We start from the raw sequence: 21,683 nt of genomic DNA, 5'->3' as shown, positions 1-21,683 counted from the left end.
TATATCCCCCTTCCTCAAACATGGATTTTCCAGTGATGAGTCATTAAGCACATTTCCTTCACCCATGCATGGCACAGTAGACAACTGCTTCATATTCTGTGCATAATGATTTATTCAACTATACTGTCAAGGAAAGTGTCTGCCAGCACGCACACCTGTGACTTGCACACCAATTGTTCTCAAAGTGCTGTCTTCAACCACCTGCAGGAGCAACATCTGGGAATTAGAAACATAAATGTCTGGGTTCCACCCCAGATATAGTGAATCAGAAATTCCCCGGGAGCCAGAGTTCAGGTGATTTTGATACACACTAAGGTTTGAGATCCAATAGTATCACCTCAAAGAGGAATGTTGCCAATGCTGGTTGTTTGCTCTTCTTACATATTTGACTTTGTAGCTATTTTTGAAAGTGTTTTGGCAACAGTGTAGCCCATCCTCATTTTGACTGGCAGGAGGACAAGTTTGGACAAACATTTGTTTTGCTCCTTTCTCTGACTTCATTGACAATCTTCAATATAACATACTAGAAAGCATTATTTTGCCCTTGTTCTAGAAAAACCTAAAAATTACAGGGAATTAGAGGTTAATATATTCTTAGTCTACTAAACATAAAATTTCTGATATCCTTCATCATACATTCAATTCACCCTTTCCATTTTTGGCTGCTGCATGAAAGTCTTATTCTCAGATTTATCTGTCCTCACAGACAGATTTATTTTCCATATTTGTACTATAACATGTTCTTTATTAGGTTTGCAAAATTTTTCTGAGACATAGTCTTTCATTCTCTAAGTGCATATATATTTAAGAGAAGCACTATGAACCGATGACTCATTTTTAGGTACTGGGGAGAAAAGGGAGCACAATAGTAACAAAAAAAATGCAAATTTATCAGACAACATACAAATGATACGAAGATGTGCCATTAACCATACTCTATTTTACTACTATTAGCATGGAGATGAAGTGATCAACATAGCCCTTTAGTACATGTGCAATCAATAAAAATAGTATTAAAAATGAAAAAAAATCTGTGAAAATAATCATTAAACTTATATGTCAAATTTGTGAAATGCACATGCACTAAACTGTTTCTTTTTGCTTCTGAAATTGCCAAACAGCCTAGAACTATATTTTTTAAAGATTTATTTATTTGAGAGAGAGAGTAAGTGCATGTGGTTGGAGGGGGGGGAGGGAGAGAGAGGATCTTAAGCAGGCTCCATGCCCAGCAAGGAGCGTGACATGGGGCTTAATTTCATGACCCTGGGATCATGACCTGAGCTGAAACCTACAGTTGGACACTTAACCAACTGAGCCACCCTGGTGCCCCCAGAACAGTATTTTATGCTTCCTAATTCCTAAGGAAATTCTGTTTCCATCTCTTTCCTTTCTTCTCCAATAGATTCCATTATCTTATCTGCTAATCCCTTCTCTCATTTTAACTTAACTCAGAAACCTGAGATTGAGCCCCCCTTATGAAGTACTCCCCAGAGCTTGTGAGCTGGGCACAGATGAAAGACAATCCCTGGCTCCCCAGACTCCGCCTATAGACAGAAGGCAATGCTGGGCTCTTTGCTACCAGGAAGGAAGTGGAATCCTGAGAACCAGAACAGAAGAAACAAACAAAAGGCTGAAGAAACCCAGTGGGGGAAGAAGTCTATCCTGGCTCCCCTCCAGTACTTGAGAACATAACTGTTGGCTCTAGCTAACTCCTCTAGATACCCTATTTCTTTTGGCCTCACTACCATACTTCTCAAAAGCACAGTCTAGGTCCATGGTTTCCATTGCTTCATCACTTACTTCCTTCTCACCCCCTTGCAACATAGCTCCCCAGCTCCAGTTTCGACACTTCAGTATTCTCTGTGGTATCTGGCCTCCCTCTTTCCTTCCTACCACATTACCCAAGTGCCTCTCAAGAGTAGAAGAGCATATCAGAATCGCCTGTGGGGCTTGGTCAGCCTCCACCTCAGAATCACTACTCCAGGCCAATTGTGTCAGAAGATTAGAAGTGAGGCCCAGATCCAAGTATTTGCTAAGAGCTCCCCAGGTACTTCTAATAACAATCATGTGGAGAGCTTTTGAGAGACACCAATGCCCAGGCCCCCACCTGCGGAGGTTTTGTGACACATCAACTTGGTTAGGTTGAACAACATTTCTGAGAATTTCCTTTCCAGTTAGGGTGGATCACAGGAGAGGTTTGGGGGAGTTTGGGGAGTGGAAGTGAAGCAGCAGACTTTCCATAGCTCTCATACATCACTGCTGACCTGCTGGCTCGTCTGGTTGGCATAAACCAGCAACCAGATCTGTACCGGCTCCACCTTCCCCAAGATCTTCCTTCAGTTTCTCCAACTTCTCGGCCAGGTGCATGTGCTTAGCCCTTATTCTCTAGGATACCCAGACCATCCAGGTCAGAGGCAACAAGCACAGAGGCAGGTTTCATTCTGTCATTATGGGTCCTAGCTGGTGTTTGTTCTCCCCACCTTAAACACCTTCCCTTCCTGACTGCCTGACCTGTGGACTTCAAGTTTCAGTGTCAAAATAACACCGTAAGGACTGCTTAACCAGCTCCCACAAGTGCATAAGGTCAAATACCTGCACCAAATCCCTTTATATGTAAGTATGTTTCTTCCATTGAATCTTGCCTGATAAACCACTCCAGACCAATTACCTCAGAAGCTTAGAGGTGAGGCCCAGACACAAGCATTTGTTAAAAGCTCCTCAGGTGCTTCTAACATGGTTGGGCACTGTCTACCCTAGAGTGAAAACCCCCACAACCTACTGCAAATCTGTGCCAGAGTAAGCCAGTATAGTTGATGGGAATAGATACACTCCCCAACCCCATGCTGCCTTGCCCCACCCCTAGAATTGAAAAAGATTTAAAATCCTGTTCCGCCCCCAACCCTACCTATTTTCTGATTTACTCCTTTTTCTTTTCCACAAATGCAGCTCCTACCCATCTAACAGATCACCACAATCTCCCTGTCTCTAGTATTTCCTCCCTTCACTTCACCCCCCCACTACCCCAGACTGATCTAGACAAGTACTTATCACATCCCTCCACGTTCAAAGGATTTCAGCAACTCCCTGCCCCCCAGGATTTCAGCAACTCTCCTTACCTGGTATTCTAAACTCTCCAGATTTTGACTTCTTCCCACCTGGCCAACCTAATCCTTCTACTCCCTTCCCAATGTGAAAGCTATCCTCGAGTGTCCTCTGGTCCTCCATCAGTCCAAGGAAGAACAAAGCAGTTTGTCACACAAAAAAAAGAGAATGGCCCTCCTCTGGCTTCCTTGGATTCTGCCTAAAAACCAGGGCCAGTAGCTGGGTAACATCCCCTATCTCTCTCTCTACCTTCCCTTCCTTCTCAACTTCACTTGCTGCCTCCCACTTATATTAAGGGTAATTAATATATACACATTTGAGTTCTCATTGTATTAGAGGCAGAAAGAAAGTAAAGCACAAATTCCTTTGTAGAGATACCCTTGACATTTTAATAAGCAGCAGCTAACCCCTTCTTTCATGTCCAATTAATGCTACTGTGATCCTATTCCCAGAGTTCAAGGAAGAAGACAGTATTTAGATGATTCTCCACCACAAAAACACAACCTAAACCAAGGGAATTTCTATGCTCTCCCAGCATAGAAATTTCAAAGCCGATAGGCCTTGTTGTATGCTGGGGCTCTCTACAGCCACACATGAACTGGCTTTGAAATTTTCTTGCCGAATAGAGAGAATTTTCTTACCCCCTGCATCTCCTACTTGCATCTTGGGAAAGCAGCCTTATATAGTTAGGGCATTTGCCCTCAAAGGTGTCTTTAAACACCAAGAGATTGAGAAAATGGGACGGAAGCATGGCCCTCACCCAATGTTTTTCCTAGGGTTCCCACTATCACATAATATTAATATGTAAAGTAGGTATTTATACTTCCCGAGGCCTACATCTGAGTGTGTTGTTTCAATTTTTTGTGTTCACATCTTCTGTTATCCATTGTGCTAATGTTTGAATTGGGAATGTTTTCTCTAGATTTCTCCACAAAAGTACTCACCCATATTTCTCTGCAAGTCCTCTTGCTTCCTCCTCTTTTACTACTCTCTGGTCTTCCAGATCACTCTTATTTCCACAAAGCACTATATCTGGGTTTTCACAATATGCATGCATTTGTAGCTGGCCTGTAAGAAAAATTATTATAGGTAAATAATATGTGTGTGATCAATGGAGAATATATGCAAAAGTGCTCTGGAAACTCTAAGTGGATGTACGGACATAAGGAAATGATATAATGCTTTCAAAGCATCAGTAACCTAATCTGTAAAACTGAATGGATGGGACAGAGATGGAAAATTATCTTTAAGCACATATCCCACCTTATTTATATCAGAGAGGAATAGGAGAATTCGCCAACCCTCCAAAAGTGCATGCGTGCATGTGAACGACCATTTGCACACACACCTGTGGTTATCTTTCTATTGAAGGCCATTTGAAAAAAACTTGGAGAATTTTTAGTTCTTATTGCTAATCATAAAGTTCTGTTTTTCGTATAGTGTCTCCCCATAGCAATATTTTTAAAAGAACTGTCTTCCTATGAACTAGCGTGTTTCCATCTGAAATGTTTTCACATTTTTCTATTATCCTAAGGCAGAATCAATTCAATTAAAATAAGATATATGATTAAATGAGAGAAAACGTAGAATAAATAGGAAATGACTCTGTCACCAGAACTAAGGGGAAGCAGAAGACTACAATTCTTATTCCACAGCTTTTATTTCTTTTCACCTGAAAACCTGTAAATAGGCACACTTTTAAAAAACAATTAAACAGGAGCGCCTGGGTGGCTCAGTCATTAAGCCTCTGCCTTCGGCTCAGGTCATGATCTCAGGGTCCTGGGATCGAGTCCCGCATCCAGCTCCCTGCTCCACGGGAAGTCTGCTTCTCCCTCTCCCACTCTCCCTGCTTGTGTTCCCTCTCTTGCTGTGTCTCTCTCTGTCAAATAAATAAATAAAATCTTAAAAAAAAAAAAAGCAATTAAATAGAAAGAGCTTCACTAAGCTAAATAGTTTAACCTCCCAAAGAAGTATTCATCACAACCCATAATGAAATTAAAGCAGCCCAAACTTTCACAGTAAGACATAGCTCAAAGTTGGTATGGCCTAATTTATTTTTATCATGGTTAACGAAAAAAGTGTTGACATTTTAGTTCCTCATTACAAAGTCATGTTCATTATATCTTATCAAGAGAAAATCTAATCAGCAAGCATTCACTGATCATTAACATAGGCCAGATACTTTGTGCAGAATTTCAGGGCCCTGACCTTTGCCCTCGAGGGACAACTGGGGAACAAGGCCTGCATTGGCAAAACCAAACTGTGTAGGTTTCCAATAACTGCCATGTGCTTTCTTTTCTCCAGGCTGGTACACATGCTGTCCCCATGTGCTTGAATACCCAATGACAACCTTCCTTCCAGGAATCCCCACCCTTCTTTTAAGACTTGCCTCTCAGTTACCTCTACGGTGAAATCTTTCTGATCTCCAGAGTGGCTCTGTGCTCTATTAACCCCATATATGTCCAGTGTCATGATTATGAGCATGAACTCAGAACTGACTATGTCCAAGACTGAACCCTGGCTCTGCTGTTTACTAGCTGTGCAGCCCTGAGAAAGTCATTTCCCCACCTGTAAATGTTAATAATGAGGGTCCTTACTTCACAGGGTTAAGGTGTGGATTAAGGGAGTTAATGCAGTGATTCTCCAGGTAAGGTCCATGGGCCTTACCCTCACCAGGGAACTTGTTAGAAATGCAAATTCTCAGGTTCCACCCCAGATCTACTGAATCAGGAATGCTGGATATGGAGCCCAGAATCTGTGTTTTAACAATATCCCTGGGTGATCCAGATGCACACTCCTACTTGAGAACCACTAAATTAATATGTTAAAGCATTTAGAAGTGCTATGTAAGTATTACCATTAATGACGTTTAATAGTAATAGTATTTGTTTATTTTGGAGACTCCGGGAAGTGTGATTATTGATTTTTCCTTTTACTTCTTCCTTCCTAATTTTTCTATGAAGACTGAATTACTTATTTAAAAAGTAAATTAATCAATTCTTTAAAAAAAATCTCACTAAGAAAAAGACACATACATAAATAACTACAACAACCCAGGGTGGTATGTGCTAAAAATCCTATAGGTAGTACAAAATATAATAGCAGTTACGAGGAAGGAAAACATTTAATCCAACTACAGTTACAGAAAATTTCATGGAGCCCACAATTTGCCAGATTTTAAAGAATAAGTAGAACTCTAACCAGTTTTAAAAAGGGAGTGGGTGTGGAGGGAGTGGGTGTGGGGACTGCTTTTCAGACAGGCAGAATAATAGGGATAAAAATATACAGGCAAAAACATGTAAAATATATACCTGTTGGGCTCTTATACCATTCATGTGAGGCTACAGAAACAATGTTTAGAAATTCAGGCTTACTTTAAAGTTTCTTTACAAAATAGGCTGCCACTCGAGGAATAACTATGGGCATGACTTGTCCATTCTCTGAGCTCTAGGAAGACAGACAAGTGAATACAACACTACCTGATTCCTTTCAGATATCAGATTTAGGCAGAGAAGACTCAGCTCTCGGTTCAGTCTTCTGAATTCAGCAGGGCTCACCTTTGGGCTTGCATGTATCTCCTTCCCAAGGAGCATGGAGAGCTTTGGAGTCAAGAGAGAACTGACTGCCAGGGCAGCTCTGGAGAAGCTAAAAGGAGGGTGCAGACCTGCTCTCCTCTCCCCAGGCCAGTCAGGGCCCAGGAGCCAGCTACTTGTTTAAGAGGCAACAGTGCCTTTGTTTCCACAAAAAAGAAGAAATGAATAATCCCTGTAATATTCAAAATGCTAATAAGCAGAGGAAAAATAAAATGTATAGACAATAAATTGTTATTCCTAATTAAGATTTGATATTATCTCTGATACTGAACACTAACTTTTTTCTTTTTTTAAAGGCAGGTTGGGGAGAATACTTTCCATTGAAGATATGAAATCCGCAAAATGTGTAAATTTTCTCTGCCTAATTGCACTATAAGAATTCTTTTACACTATAAGGATAACAAAATAAAATGCATACATTACATATAATTTCACATAATTTTGTTATTTATCTAATCAGCTAAACAGTCCAGATAGGCAAGATTTATCTGTCTCAGAGTTTCCATTTCTATCTGTGAAAAGAGGTGGGTTGATGATTTCTCAATGCTGAGATTCTATGAGCACATCTCTAATAAGAATCTTACAGTGTTTGGGGCTCCTGGGTGGCTCAGTTGGTTAAGCGACTGCCTTCATCTCAGGTCATGATCCCAGGACCCTGGGATCGAGTCCCACATCGTGCTCCCGGCTCAGCGGGGAGCCTGCTTCTCCCTCTGACCCTCTCCCCTCTCACGCTGTTTCTCTCCTGCTCACTCTCTAATAAATAAATAAATAATCTTTAAAAAAAAAAAAAAGAATCTTACAGTGTTTGATTTAAAGTCTCAGAACTTGTTAGAATGATACAAAGAAGAGGATGATGAGCAAGGGCTGAGGATAAAGGACTAGACATAGCCACCATCATTCAGCTTTAATCGAAATAATGAGGTGTGCGACACAGGCATTTAACCAAGTGAAGCCCAGTGAGCATAACTAAATTTGAGGAACCTATACTTAAAAGTATTAAATAGCTCTTCAGCCCATAATGATCAACTTAGTTAAGAAAGGGCATAAAAGGCTACTGAACGGAAAGCCAAACTCCACATCCTCCAAGGACAGGACTACTCTTCAAGGCCCAGAGTCCTCATCCTAAAATAAAGACACACCACCTGTCTGAATCTTCACCCAGGGTGCTTGTGAGGATCAACTACAAAGTATGTGAAAATGCTTTGAAAAATCACAATGCACCATATAAATTACTTATTTAAAAACTCCTTAAAAATAAGGTTTTCTACTATCAAAACCACAGCCAATGACCCCTTCGTAATACCAAAACACCAAGTTATTTTTAAATAGTAGGTATTTTTAATAAGTATTTTCATTTTAAGTATTTGGATGTTAAGAATTTAACATCACAGGGGCGCCTGGGTGGCTCAGTCAGTTAAGCGTCTGTCTTCGGCTCAGGTCATGATCCCCAGGGTCCTGGGATCAAGCCCCACATCGGGCTCCCTGCTCAATGGGAAGCCTGCTTCTCTCTCTCCCGCTCCCCCTGTTTGTGTTCCCTCTCTCGCTGTGTCTCTCTCTGTCAAATAAATAAATAAAAATCTTAAAAAAAAAAAAAAAAGAATTTAACATCACAGGCTTCCCCAATAGATTCTCTAGGTTTGCACTAATACAACTAATAGAGAAAAATGTACTTTTGCAAATTGTTATTTGATGAAGTGGCAGGATTTTTTTTTTTAAGATTTTATTTATTTATTTATTTATTTGAGAGAGAGAGAGAGCGCGCGCACATGAGAGGGGGAGGGCCAGAGGGAGAAGCCGACTCCCCGCTGAGCAGGGAGCCCGATATGGGACTCGATCCCGGGACTCCAGGATCATGACCTGAGCTGAAGGCAGTCGCTTAACCAACTGAGCAACCCAGGTGCCCCGAAGTGGCAGGATTTTAAGTGGCTGCTAACCAACCATTTAAGAGATTAGGATCTCTCCAAAGAGCCAAGATGAGGGTGGGTGTGTGCGCGTGTATAGTGCTGGGGACCACTTTTGCCAATGTAATTTTAGAATCTTCCATGATGGGGTCCTTCTGGCAACTGCTCTGGCCTTAAAAGGAGAAAAGGAAGCTCTGAGTACAGAAGAGACATGGAGCCAGGGGTATGATCTACTAAGCCTTCAAAAGATATTTATGTCTATGTAATAGATGTATTAAACCCTGGATGATATGAATCCTGATAGCATACAATAGGCAAGCAGATACTTAGAGATTTAACTTTTCTGGGCCTCTGTTTCCTTATCTATAAAATGGGGATAAGAGCATCCTCTGTTTTCCACATGTAAAGTGCTGCCACATGCCTACAGGATAAGAAGTACCCAACAAACCAAAGTTAGTATTACTAGGAAAAGCAGAGTATTTCTGTAATCTTTGCCCCCAAAGTAAAATCTTACTCCTTTAAACAGCATTTTTAATAGTACTAAGAGCTCCTCCAAAACAACTTACAACAGAAGTAGAATTTCAGAGAGCACTGTATTGTGGGAAGGGGGGAGTGGGAGACAGGGAAACAATAGCACTTACTTATCCAGTTTCTGACACTGAGGAAACTTTGCTCATTTGTCAGATCAAAAAGCAGAAGAAACCCCATAGCATCTCTGAAGAACGCTGTTGTCAAGCTACGAAACCTAGGAACATAAAAGCAGATTGGTCATCTAAATCATGGCCCCACTCCTGAAATATAAAACTACCAATAGTGCCCTCGGCCTCTTCCAATAATTCATCAGTAACAAATTAGGTATTTAATAATGTCTCATTGTTTCTAATAACTTCATATTATATATGTATATTGTATCTCTTAATTACATAAGATTTAGCAAATTATGCTATCAAATGGATATCTAGAGCCACAAAGAATACTTAAAAATATACTGAGACTTTATAAAACACCAACAATTATCAAAAGTTATATTTGGAATTCAATCTTACAGAGAACAAACTGATGGCTACCAGAGGGGAGGTGGCGGGGGGCGGGGGGGGGGGGGGAAGGTGAAATATACAAAGGGGATTAAGAGTACACTTATGATGAGCACTGAGAAATGTATGGAACTGTGGAGTCACTCTATTGTATACCTAAGACTAATATAACACTGTACGTTAATTATACTGGAATTAAATAAAAATAAATAAAAATCATCTCTGTAAATTTTTAAAAATTAAAAAAACAAATTGGATGATGATATTCCAAAAGTATATAAGACACTTATTTATCACTTACATAAGTTTATATGTTAATGGACCATGTGATTTGAAAAATCAGACTGCTGGACAGGGATCCCAAGAACTGGCTCATGATCCCTTAGTCTCAGTCAAGAATTTACTTAATTAGGCCCAAAGCAATGGTTTTTGCTATATATGTTTTCTTTGTCCCTAGAAAGTTCAGCTTGACTTGATGTTACAATGGGGTCCATGACCTTTTAATTTTAGTCTCTAAAGAGGTCTCATAACTCTGATAACCATTTCTTTGGCTTTAAGGTGGGAGTAGTATTGACTCAGTCTTATCCTTTCTTGTTACTCTCTCTTCCAAGACTTTATCCTGCTGTCTCCCACTCTCTCTCCCTCTAAAGGTCAGTTTCCACTTTATTTTATTTTTATGTAAAGTCTGCAACTGACAGGCATAGATTCCAGGGAAGAAAATACTGGTATGAATTTGTCATCTAATCTAAGTTTTCTCAAATATTTCTAATCAATGTTTTTACAAGAAGAGTCCTTATCCTTTAGGAATACATACCAAAGTAATTATAAATGAAAATATCTGATAAATGGAATTTGCTTTAAAATAATTTGTGATTTTGGGCTCCCTGTTCTATGGGGAGCCTGCTTCTCCCTCTCCCACTCCCCCTGCTTGTGTTCCCTCTCTCGCTGTATCTCTCTGTCAAATAAATAAATAAAATCTGTAAAAAAATAAATAAAAATAAAATAATTTGCGGGAGGGGTAAGAAGGGATAGAGGTATACATGAAATAAGATAGGCTACAAATTGATGACTACTGAAACTGGGAAATATATACATGATTTTATTATACTATCCTCTGTAGTATATATATTTGAAGATTTTCATAATAAAAAGTTAAAAAACAGAACACTTCAGGGGCGCCTGGGTGGCTCAGTCGATTAAGCGTCTGACTCTTGGTTTTGGCTCAGGTCATGATCTCAGGATCATGAGATTGAACCCCGAGTCAGCCTCCGCACTCAGTGGGGAGTTTGCTAAAGTTTCTCTCTCCCTCTCCCTCTGCCCCTCCCCCACCCTGGCTCGCTCGCTCTCTCTCAAATAAATCTTTTAAAAAATAAAAACCAAACAGAATACTTCAAAGAAACTGTGAGAGAAAACAGCAGCTATAACTAAAAGAAATTTCATATCAAGATTTCATGTGACTTATTTTGATCAAGCAACTTCTAACCATATGAGTTAATTCCAATCAGATTATCTGTGAGGTTTCCATAATCAGGCAAGAATAATGCAGGTAATTCTGCAGTTGTCTTTGTGGCTGTGTAAATAGCTAAAGTAAATGGAGAAAAGTGTATAAATCTTAAAGAACAAGAACAAGAAGAAAAATGAAGGAGGAGGAGGAAAGACAAAGGAAGGAGGAAGAGAAGAAAGGAGGAGGAAAAAGAAGGAAGAAGTAAAAACTCCATAAGTAAGATAGTCTATTTTGAAAAGGATTCATTTTTCCCTTGACCTTGTATGAAATAGACATCATTATCGTTTCAGACTGATAAATTTCCTGCTAATTTAGCAGCATGTCTTATCTAGGTGCAAGTCAACTAATCAGCTGGACTTTTCCTGCTCAGGGACTGTGTGAAGGGCATAGCTGGTTTTTCCCTTTCCTCCAGTAAGGAACACATAACTAAAGATCTCATACCTCTCCTGCCCTGCCGTGTCCCATAATTGCAGGTGGATTCTCTGACCTCTGCCAATGGTTCCATCTGGTCCATTGGCTCTGTACACCTAAAATAGCAAAATGAAAGAGAAAAAGAAAACTTTTGAGACTGATGAACTCTTCCCACTTTTCTCTTCAGTACAACTCCCATCTAAACTTCTAAAAAATCCCATCTGGAATACAACCTTATTCGTATGTTATTCCAAATAATTGTCTTTGGATAATATAATAATTTGTATTAAAACATACATACCTTATATATTTTTATAAATATATTATGAAATATATACATAACACATAATTTGTATAAAAATAATCTGCTCATCTTTCCTCAAAGTTCCCTCAGGTCACTAGTATTTTTCCCAATCCCATCTTTAAAAAGTACTCTAAAGCAATTTTATAGGTAGGACCTCTGAAGATCTCTTCTTCCATAAAAGCAATGAAACATTGGCCAAAAAAAATGTCAAAATCCACTTTTTCCAAACTCTGAAAATTAACAAAGAATCGCAATGTCCCAAGAAGCATCCAATCAAGAAAAATGGCTGAATATCAGTAAAAACAGTAAAATTTGTGCTGTTTTAATTTATCCTATTCCCATCCCACAACTATGCACAACTATAGTAGCTGTGAAAACAATCAGTTCACTGGGCAATGAAGGGAGTGGAGGCAAAACAGGTTTGAAACTCCCCAAAGTCTCATCTCCAGAGTACTGTCTGAAAGTTGCCTGTAAAGCTCCATTCCCAGGCCTTGACTTGACTTTGCCAAACTCAGAGCTTGCTCTATGATAATAACCTTACCCTTAGGGCATTTGTTGAAAACAATTAGCAGCAATTATTTAACATCACAGCTACCAAAGGCAGGAATACCAATTGGGGCTAACAAAAGCCTAACCAAAAAAACTTGAAGAAAAAAGAAAAAGGAAATGAGACATCCATAGGGAGATTTGAAAAGCTCCAAAATGTTCTTTGGAATCTACCAGGCCAGTCTCATGTATAGCACTGTACATATGCGGGGGAAAGACTTGAAAAGACCCTATTATCTTATCTCTAGCTAACTTCGAGGCTCTTCTCAAGCAGGAAGTGAAGGCTAAGACAGAGTTGTAAACTGCCTGTGAGAGCATTAGGCACATGTCCCAAAACAGGCATGCACATGCACGTGTGTACATGCGCATGCGCGCGCACACACACACACACACACAGTGTCAGAAAAAGCTGACAGACTTATTGGTTCAAGAAATCTGTCTGCTCAGGGGTGCCTGGGTGGTTCAGTCAGTTAAGCATTTGACTCTTGGTTTTAGCTCCAGTCATGATCTCAGGGTTGTGAGATAGAGCCCCATGTCAGGCTCCATGCTTAGCACAAAGTCTGCTTGAGATTCTCTCTCTCCCTCTGCCCTTCCCCCTCCTTGGGAAAGGGGAGAAATCTAATTCTAGCGTTGCCAGATTATATTATTTAAAATGTCCAGTTTTCAGCAAAGTTTATGAGACACAAAAAGAAACAGGTAAGTATGGCTCATCACAGTGGGGGAGAGGAAATCAACAGAAACCATCCCTAAGGAAGGGGACTTAGTAGACAAAAAAAAAAAAGGAAAGAAAAAGAAAAAGTCATTAAGATTTTATTTATTTATTTGAGAGAGAGAATGAGAGAGAGAGACCACAAGAAGAGGGAGGGTCAGAGGGAGAAGCAGACTCCCTGCTAAGTAGGGAGCCCGATGTGGGACTTGATCCCAGGACTCCAGGATCATGACCTGAGCCAAAGGCAGTCGCCCAACCAACTGAGCCACCCAGGCGCCCCAGTAGACAAAGACTTTAAATCAGCTATTATAAATATGTTCAAAGAACTAAAAGAAATCATGTCTAAAGAATTAAAGTATAGGGGCTCCTGGGTGGCTCAGTTGGTTAAGCACCTGCCTTTGGCTCAGGTCATCATCCTAGGGTCCTGGGATCAAGCCCCACATCAGGGTCCCTGATCAGTGGGGAGCCTGCTTCTTCCTCTCCCTCAACTGCTCCCCCTGCTTGTGCTTTCTTGTTCTCTCTCTCTCTCTCTCTCTCAAATAAATGAATAAATTTTTTTACAGAATTAGAGAAAAGAATAATGCCTCACTAAATAGAGAATGTTAATAGAGATAGATGTTATAAAAGGTAAATTGAAATTCTGGAGTTAAAAAGTACAGTAACTGAAGTGCAATATTCACTAAAGGGTTTCAATAGCAGACTTGAACTGGCAGAAGAAATAACCACTGAAATTGAAGATAGGACAGTTGAGGTTATCCAGGCCATGGCACAGAAGGAAAAAGAATAAAGAAAAATGAACAGAGTCTCAGAAACCTATGGAACCATCAAACATACCAACATATGCATACTGGCAATCCTATAAAAAGACAGAGGCAGAAAATATTTTTGCAGAAATAATAGAAAAAACCTCCAAAATTTGATGAAAAACATTCATCTGCACATTCAAGAAACTCAGTAATCTCCAATAAAGTAATAGAGATTGGCTAGACACATCATCATACTGTCAAAATCCAAAGATAAAAAGAGTATCTTAAAAGCAGCAAGTGAAAAGTGATTCATCACATACAAGGAATCTCAATAAGACTAACAGCTGATTTGTCATTAAAGAACAATAAAGGCTAAAAGGCAGTAGGATGACAAAGTGCTGAAAGAAAAAAGACTATCAACCAAGAATTCTATATCCAACAAAGCTATTGTTTAAAATTGAAAGAGAAAGTAAGACATCAGCAGATAAACAAAAACAGAAAATTCATCACCAGCATACTTGCTGTATAAGGAATAATAAAGACAGTGCTTCAGGCTGAGATAAAAGGACACTGGACAATAAGTTAAATCCATAAAAAGTAAAGAGAACCAGAAAAATAACTACATAGGTAAATATAAAATACAGTATAAATGTATTTTTTAATTCTTTTCTTCCATCTGATTAAAACACAACTGTATGAATAATCATAAATCTGTTGATTGGCACATAGCATATCAAAATGTAATTTGTATGACAATAACAGTGCAAAGGAGGGAGCAGGAAATGAAGCAGAGTTTCATGATAGTATTGAAATTAAGCTGGTATTAATCCAAACTACACTGTTAAAAATTAAGATGATAATTGTAATCCCCAGGGGAACTATTAAAAAAATAACTCAAATATATAGTAAAAATAATGACAAGGAAATTAGAATGGTATACTAGAAAGTATATAACAAAAAATAAAGTAGTCATGAAAAAACAGAGGAACAAAAAATAAGACACATACAAAACAAGTAGCAAAATGGCAAACATAAATGCTTTATCAGTAATTAAATATAAATGAATTAAATACTCCAAATAAAAGGCAGAGATTGGCAAAGTGGATTTAAAAACATGATCCACTATGTACTGTCTATAAGAGACATGCTTTAGATTCAAAGACACAAAGAGGTTGTAAATAAAAGGATGGGGGGAAAATATCATGCAAACAGTGACTAAAAGACAGTTGGAGTGGCTTTACTAATATTAGAAAAAATAAACTTTAAGACAAAAATTGTTATTAGGGACAAAGAAGGATGTTTCATAATGATAAAAGGGTTACTCCATTAAGAACATGTAGGGAGAAAAAGGAGAAATAAGCATGTCAACCATTATATTGAGAGACTTCAATACTCCACTTTTCATAATGGATAGAACAAGTAGGCAGATGAACAAGGAAATAGAAGACTTATACAACACTGTAAACCAAAGACATAACAGACATCCACAGAACACTCAACAACTGCAGAACGCACATTCTTCCCAGGTACACATGAAACATTCTCAAGGATAGGCCATATATTAGATCATGAAACAAGCCTCGATAAACTTCAAAGTCTGAAATAATACAAACTATGTCTCCAACCACAATGGGGTAAAACTAGCAATCATTAACAGAAAAAAAATTTTGGAAAACTCACAAATATATAGAAATTAAATAACACAGTCTTAAATAACAATGGGTCAACAAAGAAACGCAAGGGAAACTAGAAAATCTAATGAAGTACTGTATGGTGACTAATATAACATAATAAAAAAAAGGAAATATTTTTAGATGGATAAAAATAAAAGCACAACTTCAAAAAATTATCAAATGAAGCTAAAGCAGTGCCCAGAGGTAAATTTATAGCAGTAAACACCTATATTAAAAAAAGAAGAAAGATCTCAAATCAATAACTTAACTTTCAACCTTAAGAAACTAGAAAATAAGAGAAATTAAACCAAAAGCAAACAGAGGGAAAGAAATTATAGTGTAAATAAATTATCTTTTCTTTGAAGAGGTCAACAAAATTGATAAACCTTTAGCTAGACTGACCAAGGATAAAAATAGGAGACTCAAATTCCTAAAATCAGGAAGTTTTAAAAAGATCTCCTATATATCCAAACATATTAAAAAATAATAAAAAGTAAAATAATTTTTTAATATTTGTTTGAGAGAGAGAGCATGAGTGGGAGGGGCAGATTGAGAGGGAGAATCTCAATCAGACTCTGCTCTGAGTGCAAAACCCAATGTGGGGCTAGATCTCACAACCCTGAGATGATGACCTGAGCCAAAACCAAGAGTCAGACACTCAACTGACTGCCACCCAGGCACCCAAATTAAAATAATTTTTAAAAACTTTTAAAAAGGGGGGCACCTGGGTGGCTCAGTCGTTAAGCGCCTGCCTTCGGCTCAGGTTATGATCCCAGAGTCCTGGGATCGATTCCCGCATCGGGCTCCCTGCTCAGCTAGGAGCCTGCTTCTCCCTCTCCCACTCCCCCTGCTTGTGATCCCTCTCTCACTGTGTCTCTCTCTGTCAAATAAATAAAATCTTTAAAAAAAAAAATTTAGAAAGGACAACACTACCAACTTTACATATGTAAAAAGATTATAAAGGAATACTATGAACAACTGTATGCCAAAAAATTAGATAATCGTATGCCTAGACACAAACAATTGAAACTAACTCAAGAAGAAATAGAACATCTAAATAGACATATAACAAATAAGGAGACTGAATTAGTAATCAAAAACCTATCACAAAGAAAAGGCCAGGCCCAAATGTCTTCAGTGGTGAATCTGACCAAGCATTTGGAGAGGAATCAACACCAATCTTTCCCAAACTTCCAAAATATAGAAAAGAAGGAAACACTTCTCAACTCATTTTGTAAGGCCAATATTATCCTGATACCAAAACTAAAGTTATGCAGGAAAAAAAACTACAGACCAATATCCATTCTGAGTATATAGACACCAAAATACTAGCAAACAGAATTCAGCAACATATAAGAAGGATTATATACCATGACAAAGTAAAATTTGTCACAGGAACAGCAAGGTTGATTTGACTTACAAAAATCAGTCAATCAATACAATTATAATACACCATAGTGGAATAAAGGACAAAACCACATGACCATCTCTATAGATGCAGAAAAAAAATCCTTTGAAAATATTCAATGTCTTTCATGATAAAAACACTCAAAAACAGAAGAGAATGTCCTCAACTTGAAAAACAGCATCTATGAAAAAACACAGAGCTTACATTGTACTTAATGGTGAAGGTCTGAATGCTTTCTCCCTGCAATCAAAAACAAGATGAGGATGTCCTCTTTCATCAGTTCTATTCAACATTTTACTGGAGGTTCCTGGGAGGGTAATTTGGCAAGAAAAAAAATAAAACATATCCAAATTGGAAAAGAAGAAGTAAAGCAGAAGATGACATGATCTTGTATATAGAAAACCCTAAGGAATAAATACACACACACACACACACACACAATTAGAACTAATAAACAAGTTCAGCAAGGTTTCTGTATACAAGATCAATTTACAAAATAAATTCTATTTCTATACACTGGCAATGAACAATTCAAAGTGAATTAAGAAAACAATTCAATTTCCAATAGCATAAAAAATTTAAATACTTAAGAATAAATTGAACAAAAAAGTGTAAAACTTACACTGTGAAAGCTATAAAGCATTGTTGAAAGAAATTAAAGATCTAAACAAATGGAAAACTATCTCATGTTCATGGATCAGAAGATGTAATATTGTTAAGATACCAATATTCCCCAAATTGATCTACAGACTCGGTGCAACCCCTATCAGAGTCTCAGCTGACTTCTTTGTAGAAATTGATAAGCTGACCCTAAAATTCAAATGGAATTGCAAGGAATCAAAAACAATCTTGAAAAGGAAGAACAAAGTGGGAGGACTCATGCTTCCCAATTTCAAAACTTAGTACAAAGCAGAAGTAATCTAGATAGTACTGGCTTAAGGATAGATATCAAGATGAATGGAATACAATTGAGAGTGCAAAAATAAACACTTATATTATGGTCAACTGATTTTGAACAAGAGTACCAAGACCACTCATGGGGGAAAGACTAGTCTGTTCAATAAATGCTGCTGGGACAACTGGATAACCCTATGCAAAAAAAAAAAAAATAGAAGCTGGACCCCTTTCATACCATATACAAAAATTAACCCAAAATGGGGACGCCTGGGTGGCTCAGTCGGTTAAGCGGCTGCCTTCGGCCCAGGTCATGATCCCAGGGTCCTGGGATCGAGTCCCATGTCGGGCTCCTTGCTCAGTAGGGAACCTGCTTCTCCCTCTCTCTCCCTCTGCTTGTGCTCTGTCAAATAAATAAAATCTTTAAAAAAAAAAAAAAAAAAAATTAACCCAAAATGGATCATAGACCTAACCATAAGGGCTATAATTATTTACATATAATTAAAATATATATAATTAAAATATAATTAAAATATATATATAATTTAAATATATATATATATGAACATTTATCCAGAATATATTTTTAAAACTCTTAAAAGAAAAGACAACCAATTTCAAAACAGGCAAACAATCTGAAGACATTTCTCCAAAGATGATACACAAATGGCTAATAAGTACATGAAAGAAATGATTGCTCAAAAACATCTGTCATCAGGGAAATTTATGTCAAACCTACAATGAGATAGATACCACAGCACACTCACTGGAATGGTTATAATCAAATAGACAATAACAAGAGTTGGTGAGGATATGGAGAAAATGGAACCCTCCTACATTGCTGGTAAGAATGTAAAATGGTGCAGCATCTTTAGAAAATTTGGAAGTTACTCAAAGTTAAATAGAGAGTTATCATATGGCAAATTAATTCTATGCCTAGGTGTATACCCAAGAGATTTGAAAACATAAGACCACACAAAAAATGTATATGACTCTCATGGTTCATCTCCCCTCCTGCTATCTTCTTCTTTTTTTTTTTTTAACATATAATGTATTATTTGTTTCAGAGGTATGGTGATTAACATAATAAAAAAAAAAGAAAGTACAAAGGCACACTGAGTAGAAGCAATTTATAATACATCTATTTTAAAAAGGGCTCATATCCAAAATATATTTTTAAATTTCTACAAATAAAAAAAGGGCAAAAGACAAAAAAAAAAATGTATGTGACTGTTAATGGAAGCATTATTCGTTATAGCTTAAAAGTGAAACCACCCAAATGTCTATCAATGGATGAATAGATAAACAAAATGTGGTATGTCAATACAATGGAATATTATTTGGTCATAAAAAAGAATGAAGTTCTGATACATGCTACAACATGGATGAACCTTGAAAACATTATGCTAAGTGAAAGAAGCCAGACACAAAAGGCCATATATTGTATGATTCTATTTATATGATATGTCCAGAATAGTCAAATCTATACAGAATAGATTAGTGGCTAGAGGGAGGATAAATGGGGAATGACTGCTAAAGGGCATGAGGTTTCCTTTGGGGGTGAAGAAATGTTCTAAAATGAGATGCACAACTGTGAATATTACTAAAAACCACTGAATTGTACACTTCCAATGGGTGAATTTTATGTGAATTATATCTCAATAAAGTGATTTTTAAAAAACAAGGTTATAAAATGGGAATTAATAAATATAATCACATACATATATATTGATTCTACTAATTATATGTCAATACTAAAAATTTAATGAAATCCTACTCTTACTCAGTGTCTCTGAGTCTATAAGATTCTCTGGCAGTGGAAGAAAAAGACCTTGAGTAAGAAGGAAAGAATTTTTCTATCCTAGAAGCCAGAGACCCTTTATCTTTTCCAGGTAGAATATGCTCCATTGAAAGATCGGTGTCATTAATCTCTTGACCACTTGTTGAGGGGCTTCATGGTAACAGTCGATTTTTCAGCAAGAAATGTAGCTCATGATGAAGGCCATCTTCTCTCTGCAAATCTGACAGAGGGACCTCCTGCCCTCCCCTCCCCCAGCAGAATAACTTGCAGCCCTAGGGTCCCTTAAATAAAGAAAAAAAGAGCCTCTTCCTTCATCATTGAGTAGAACCTCCCTGTTCCCTTGGTAACTTCCTAGCTCAACATACACGACTGGCATTCTCACTCCCACGCCAACCTCATCTTCCTGGCAGCAGTGACAAGTTCTGCCATTTAGTCTTCCAAGTGGGACTGAATTAAGACAAAGGCCATTAAAAATGACATCAAAGGTGGAAGAAACAGTCCACAAAACAGGAGTAGGTTGGCTAGGGTGGTTTGTAGGCTTCATAACAAAGGTAGACAAATAACTTTGTGGAGTTCTGAGGGAACATACAAGTCAAAGGGTATCAAGGGAAAATTAAAAGAAATCTTCACTTTTGTCTCATTGGTTTTATATTAAAGGTCCTTCAGCACAACCTTCTACTTTATTTTTATTTTTTTAAAGATTTTATTTATTTAATTGACACAGAGAGAGAGACAGCGAGAGAGAAAACACAAGCAGGGGGAGTGGGAGAGGGAGAAGCAGGCTTCCCACTGAGCAGGAAGCCCAACATGGGGCTTGATTCCAGGATCCTGGGATCATGACCTGAGCCAAAGGCAGACGCTTAATGACTGAGCCACCCAAGTGCCCCAGCACAACCTTTTAAATCACATTTCCTAGATTGAACAAAATACACTTTCACATGCACCCTTCCAATTTTATATTCCAAACTTTGTCCTTCTAATTCCTACAAAATAAACTAGACAGACAGGCAAATACTGAATCAGAGATCACATTTTTATATAGAACTTACCACTCTCTTTTCCCTGAAATCAATGCCCACTGTCGTGATAAATTTGGAGTTAAATTTACCATCTGTGTACTGGTAAAGTACACTGGTCTTCCCTACTCCAGAGTCTCCCAAAGCTAAAAACTTGATGAGGTAATCATAGTCTCCATCAGACATAATGAAGAACTCAGTGGTTCACCTGTAAAATACAAACAAATGCATATTTACTAAAAAGCTATCAGGAAATATTAGAATCTTCCATGAATAAAGTGAGTTGTTTTAATATCCAGTTCAATAAGTACTATGTGATACCTATATGCCTAAGGGTTCTGTGAAGAGAATTAGATAGTATTCACTGCCCCCAAGGACCTAATAATTTGCTAGATGAGATGTTACCAAAATAATAAATAACAGCTTAATTTAAATTTAATGTGCATATTATAGTACCATTAAGACAAAAATTCCAAGTCAGAGTAAAAATTAAGAAGACAGCCAGCACTAAGTCTTACATACAGATCACACAGAACAAAAATTTTGAAAAGAAAGGAGGAGAATGTTAGAGGAATAATAATAATTCTTAAAGTGCAAGTGGTTCCAACTCCCCCCCCCTTCTTTTTCAGTCTCCTGGTGCCCTTTTCATGATTTGTTTTTATTCTCTAAATAGATTCCAACTTCTCAAAATATCAGTCCAACTGAAAATGTAGTCTGTCTCCAGGGAAGACTTACCTCTTTTTATGCTCCCATTTCTAATACCAATAAACCCTCCAGAAAATCAGAAAAATAATCAGTTCTCCCACTACCACTGACAACTCCACATGCCATTCAAACATGCATATTCACCTATTCACATACACATCAGATGCCCTACATTGGATGCTGCTGATTTTCCTCTCAATGTCTATTTTCACTAAGCCTCACATTGAGAAACTTCACTACAATTCTCAATGCTTCCTATAAGATTTCTATAGATCCATAAAATTAATAAAAGCGCAAGCAAGGACATTTATTGATTTTCAAGGCTTCTTCCCCCCC

The 21,683-nt window shown here is 37.8% G+C and overlaps 1 protein-coding gene across 3 annotated transcripts in view; it reads right to left on the bottom strand.

Annotated features, from left to right (window-relative positions):
* The window catches only part of RAB27A (RAB27A, member RAS oncogene family), a 76,491-nt gene that overhangs the window by 8,505 nt on the left and 46,303 nt on the right, over nt 1–21,683 (bottom strand). For all 3 annotated transcript variants that reach the window (XM_045900042.3, XM_064570452.1, XM_064570453.1), the window contains 4 exons: nt 20,676–20,850; nt 11,576–11,661; nt 9,238–9,341; nt 4,047–4,170 (listed from right to left, as the gene is read on the bottom strand). In XM_045900042.3, coding sequence (XP_045755998.1) covers nt 4,047–4,170; nt 9,238–9,341; nt 11,576–11,661; nt 20,676–20,828 — 467 coding nt within the window. In that variant the 5' untranslated portion in view covers nt 20,829–20,850. The remainder of the gene's footprint in view (nt 1–4,046; nt 4,171–9,237; nt 9,342–11,575; nt 11,662–20,675; nt 20,851–21,683) is intronic.

Source organism: Mirounga angustirostris, unplaced genomic scaffold (genome assembly GCF_029215605.1).
Source record: "Mirounga angustirostris isolate CCGP_5_RB_7025 unplaced genomic scaffold, mMirAng1.0.hap1 SCAF_9, whole genome shotgun sequence".
Lineage (NCBI taxonomy): Eukaryota > Metazoa > Chordata > Mammalia > Carnivora > Phocidae > Mirounga > Mirounga angustirostris.
This window is presented reverse-complemented; position numbering and strand designations above follow the sequence as displayed.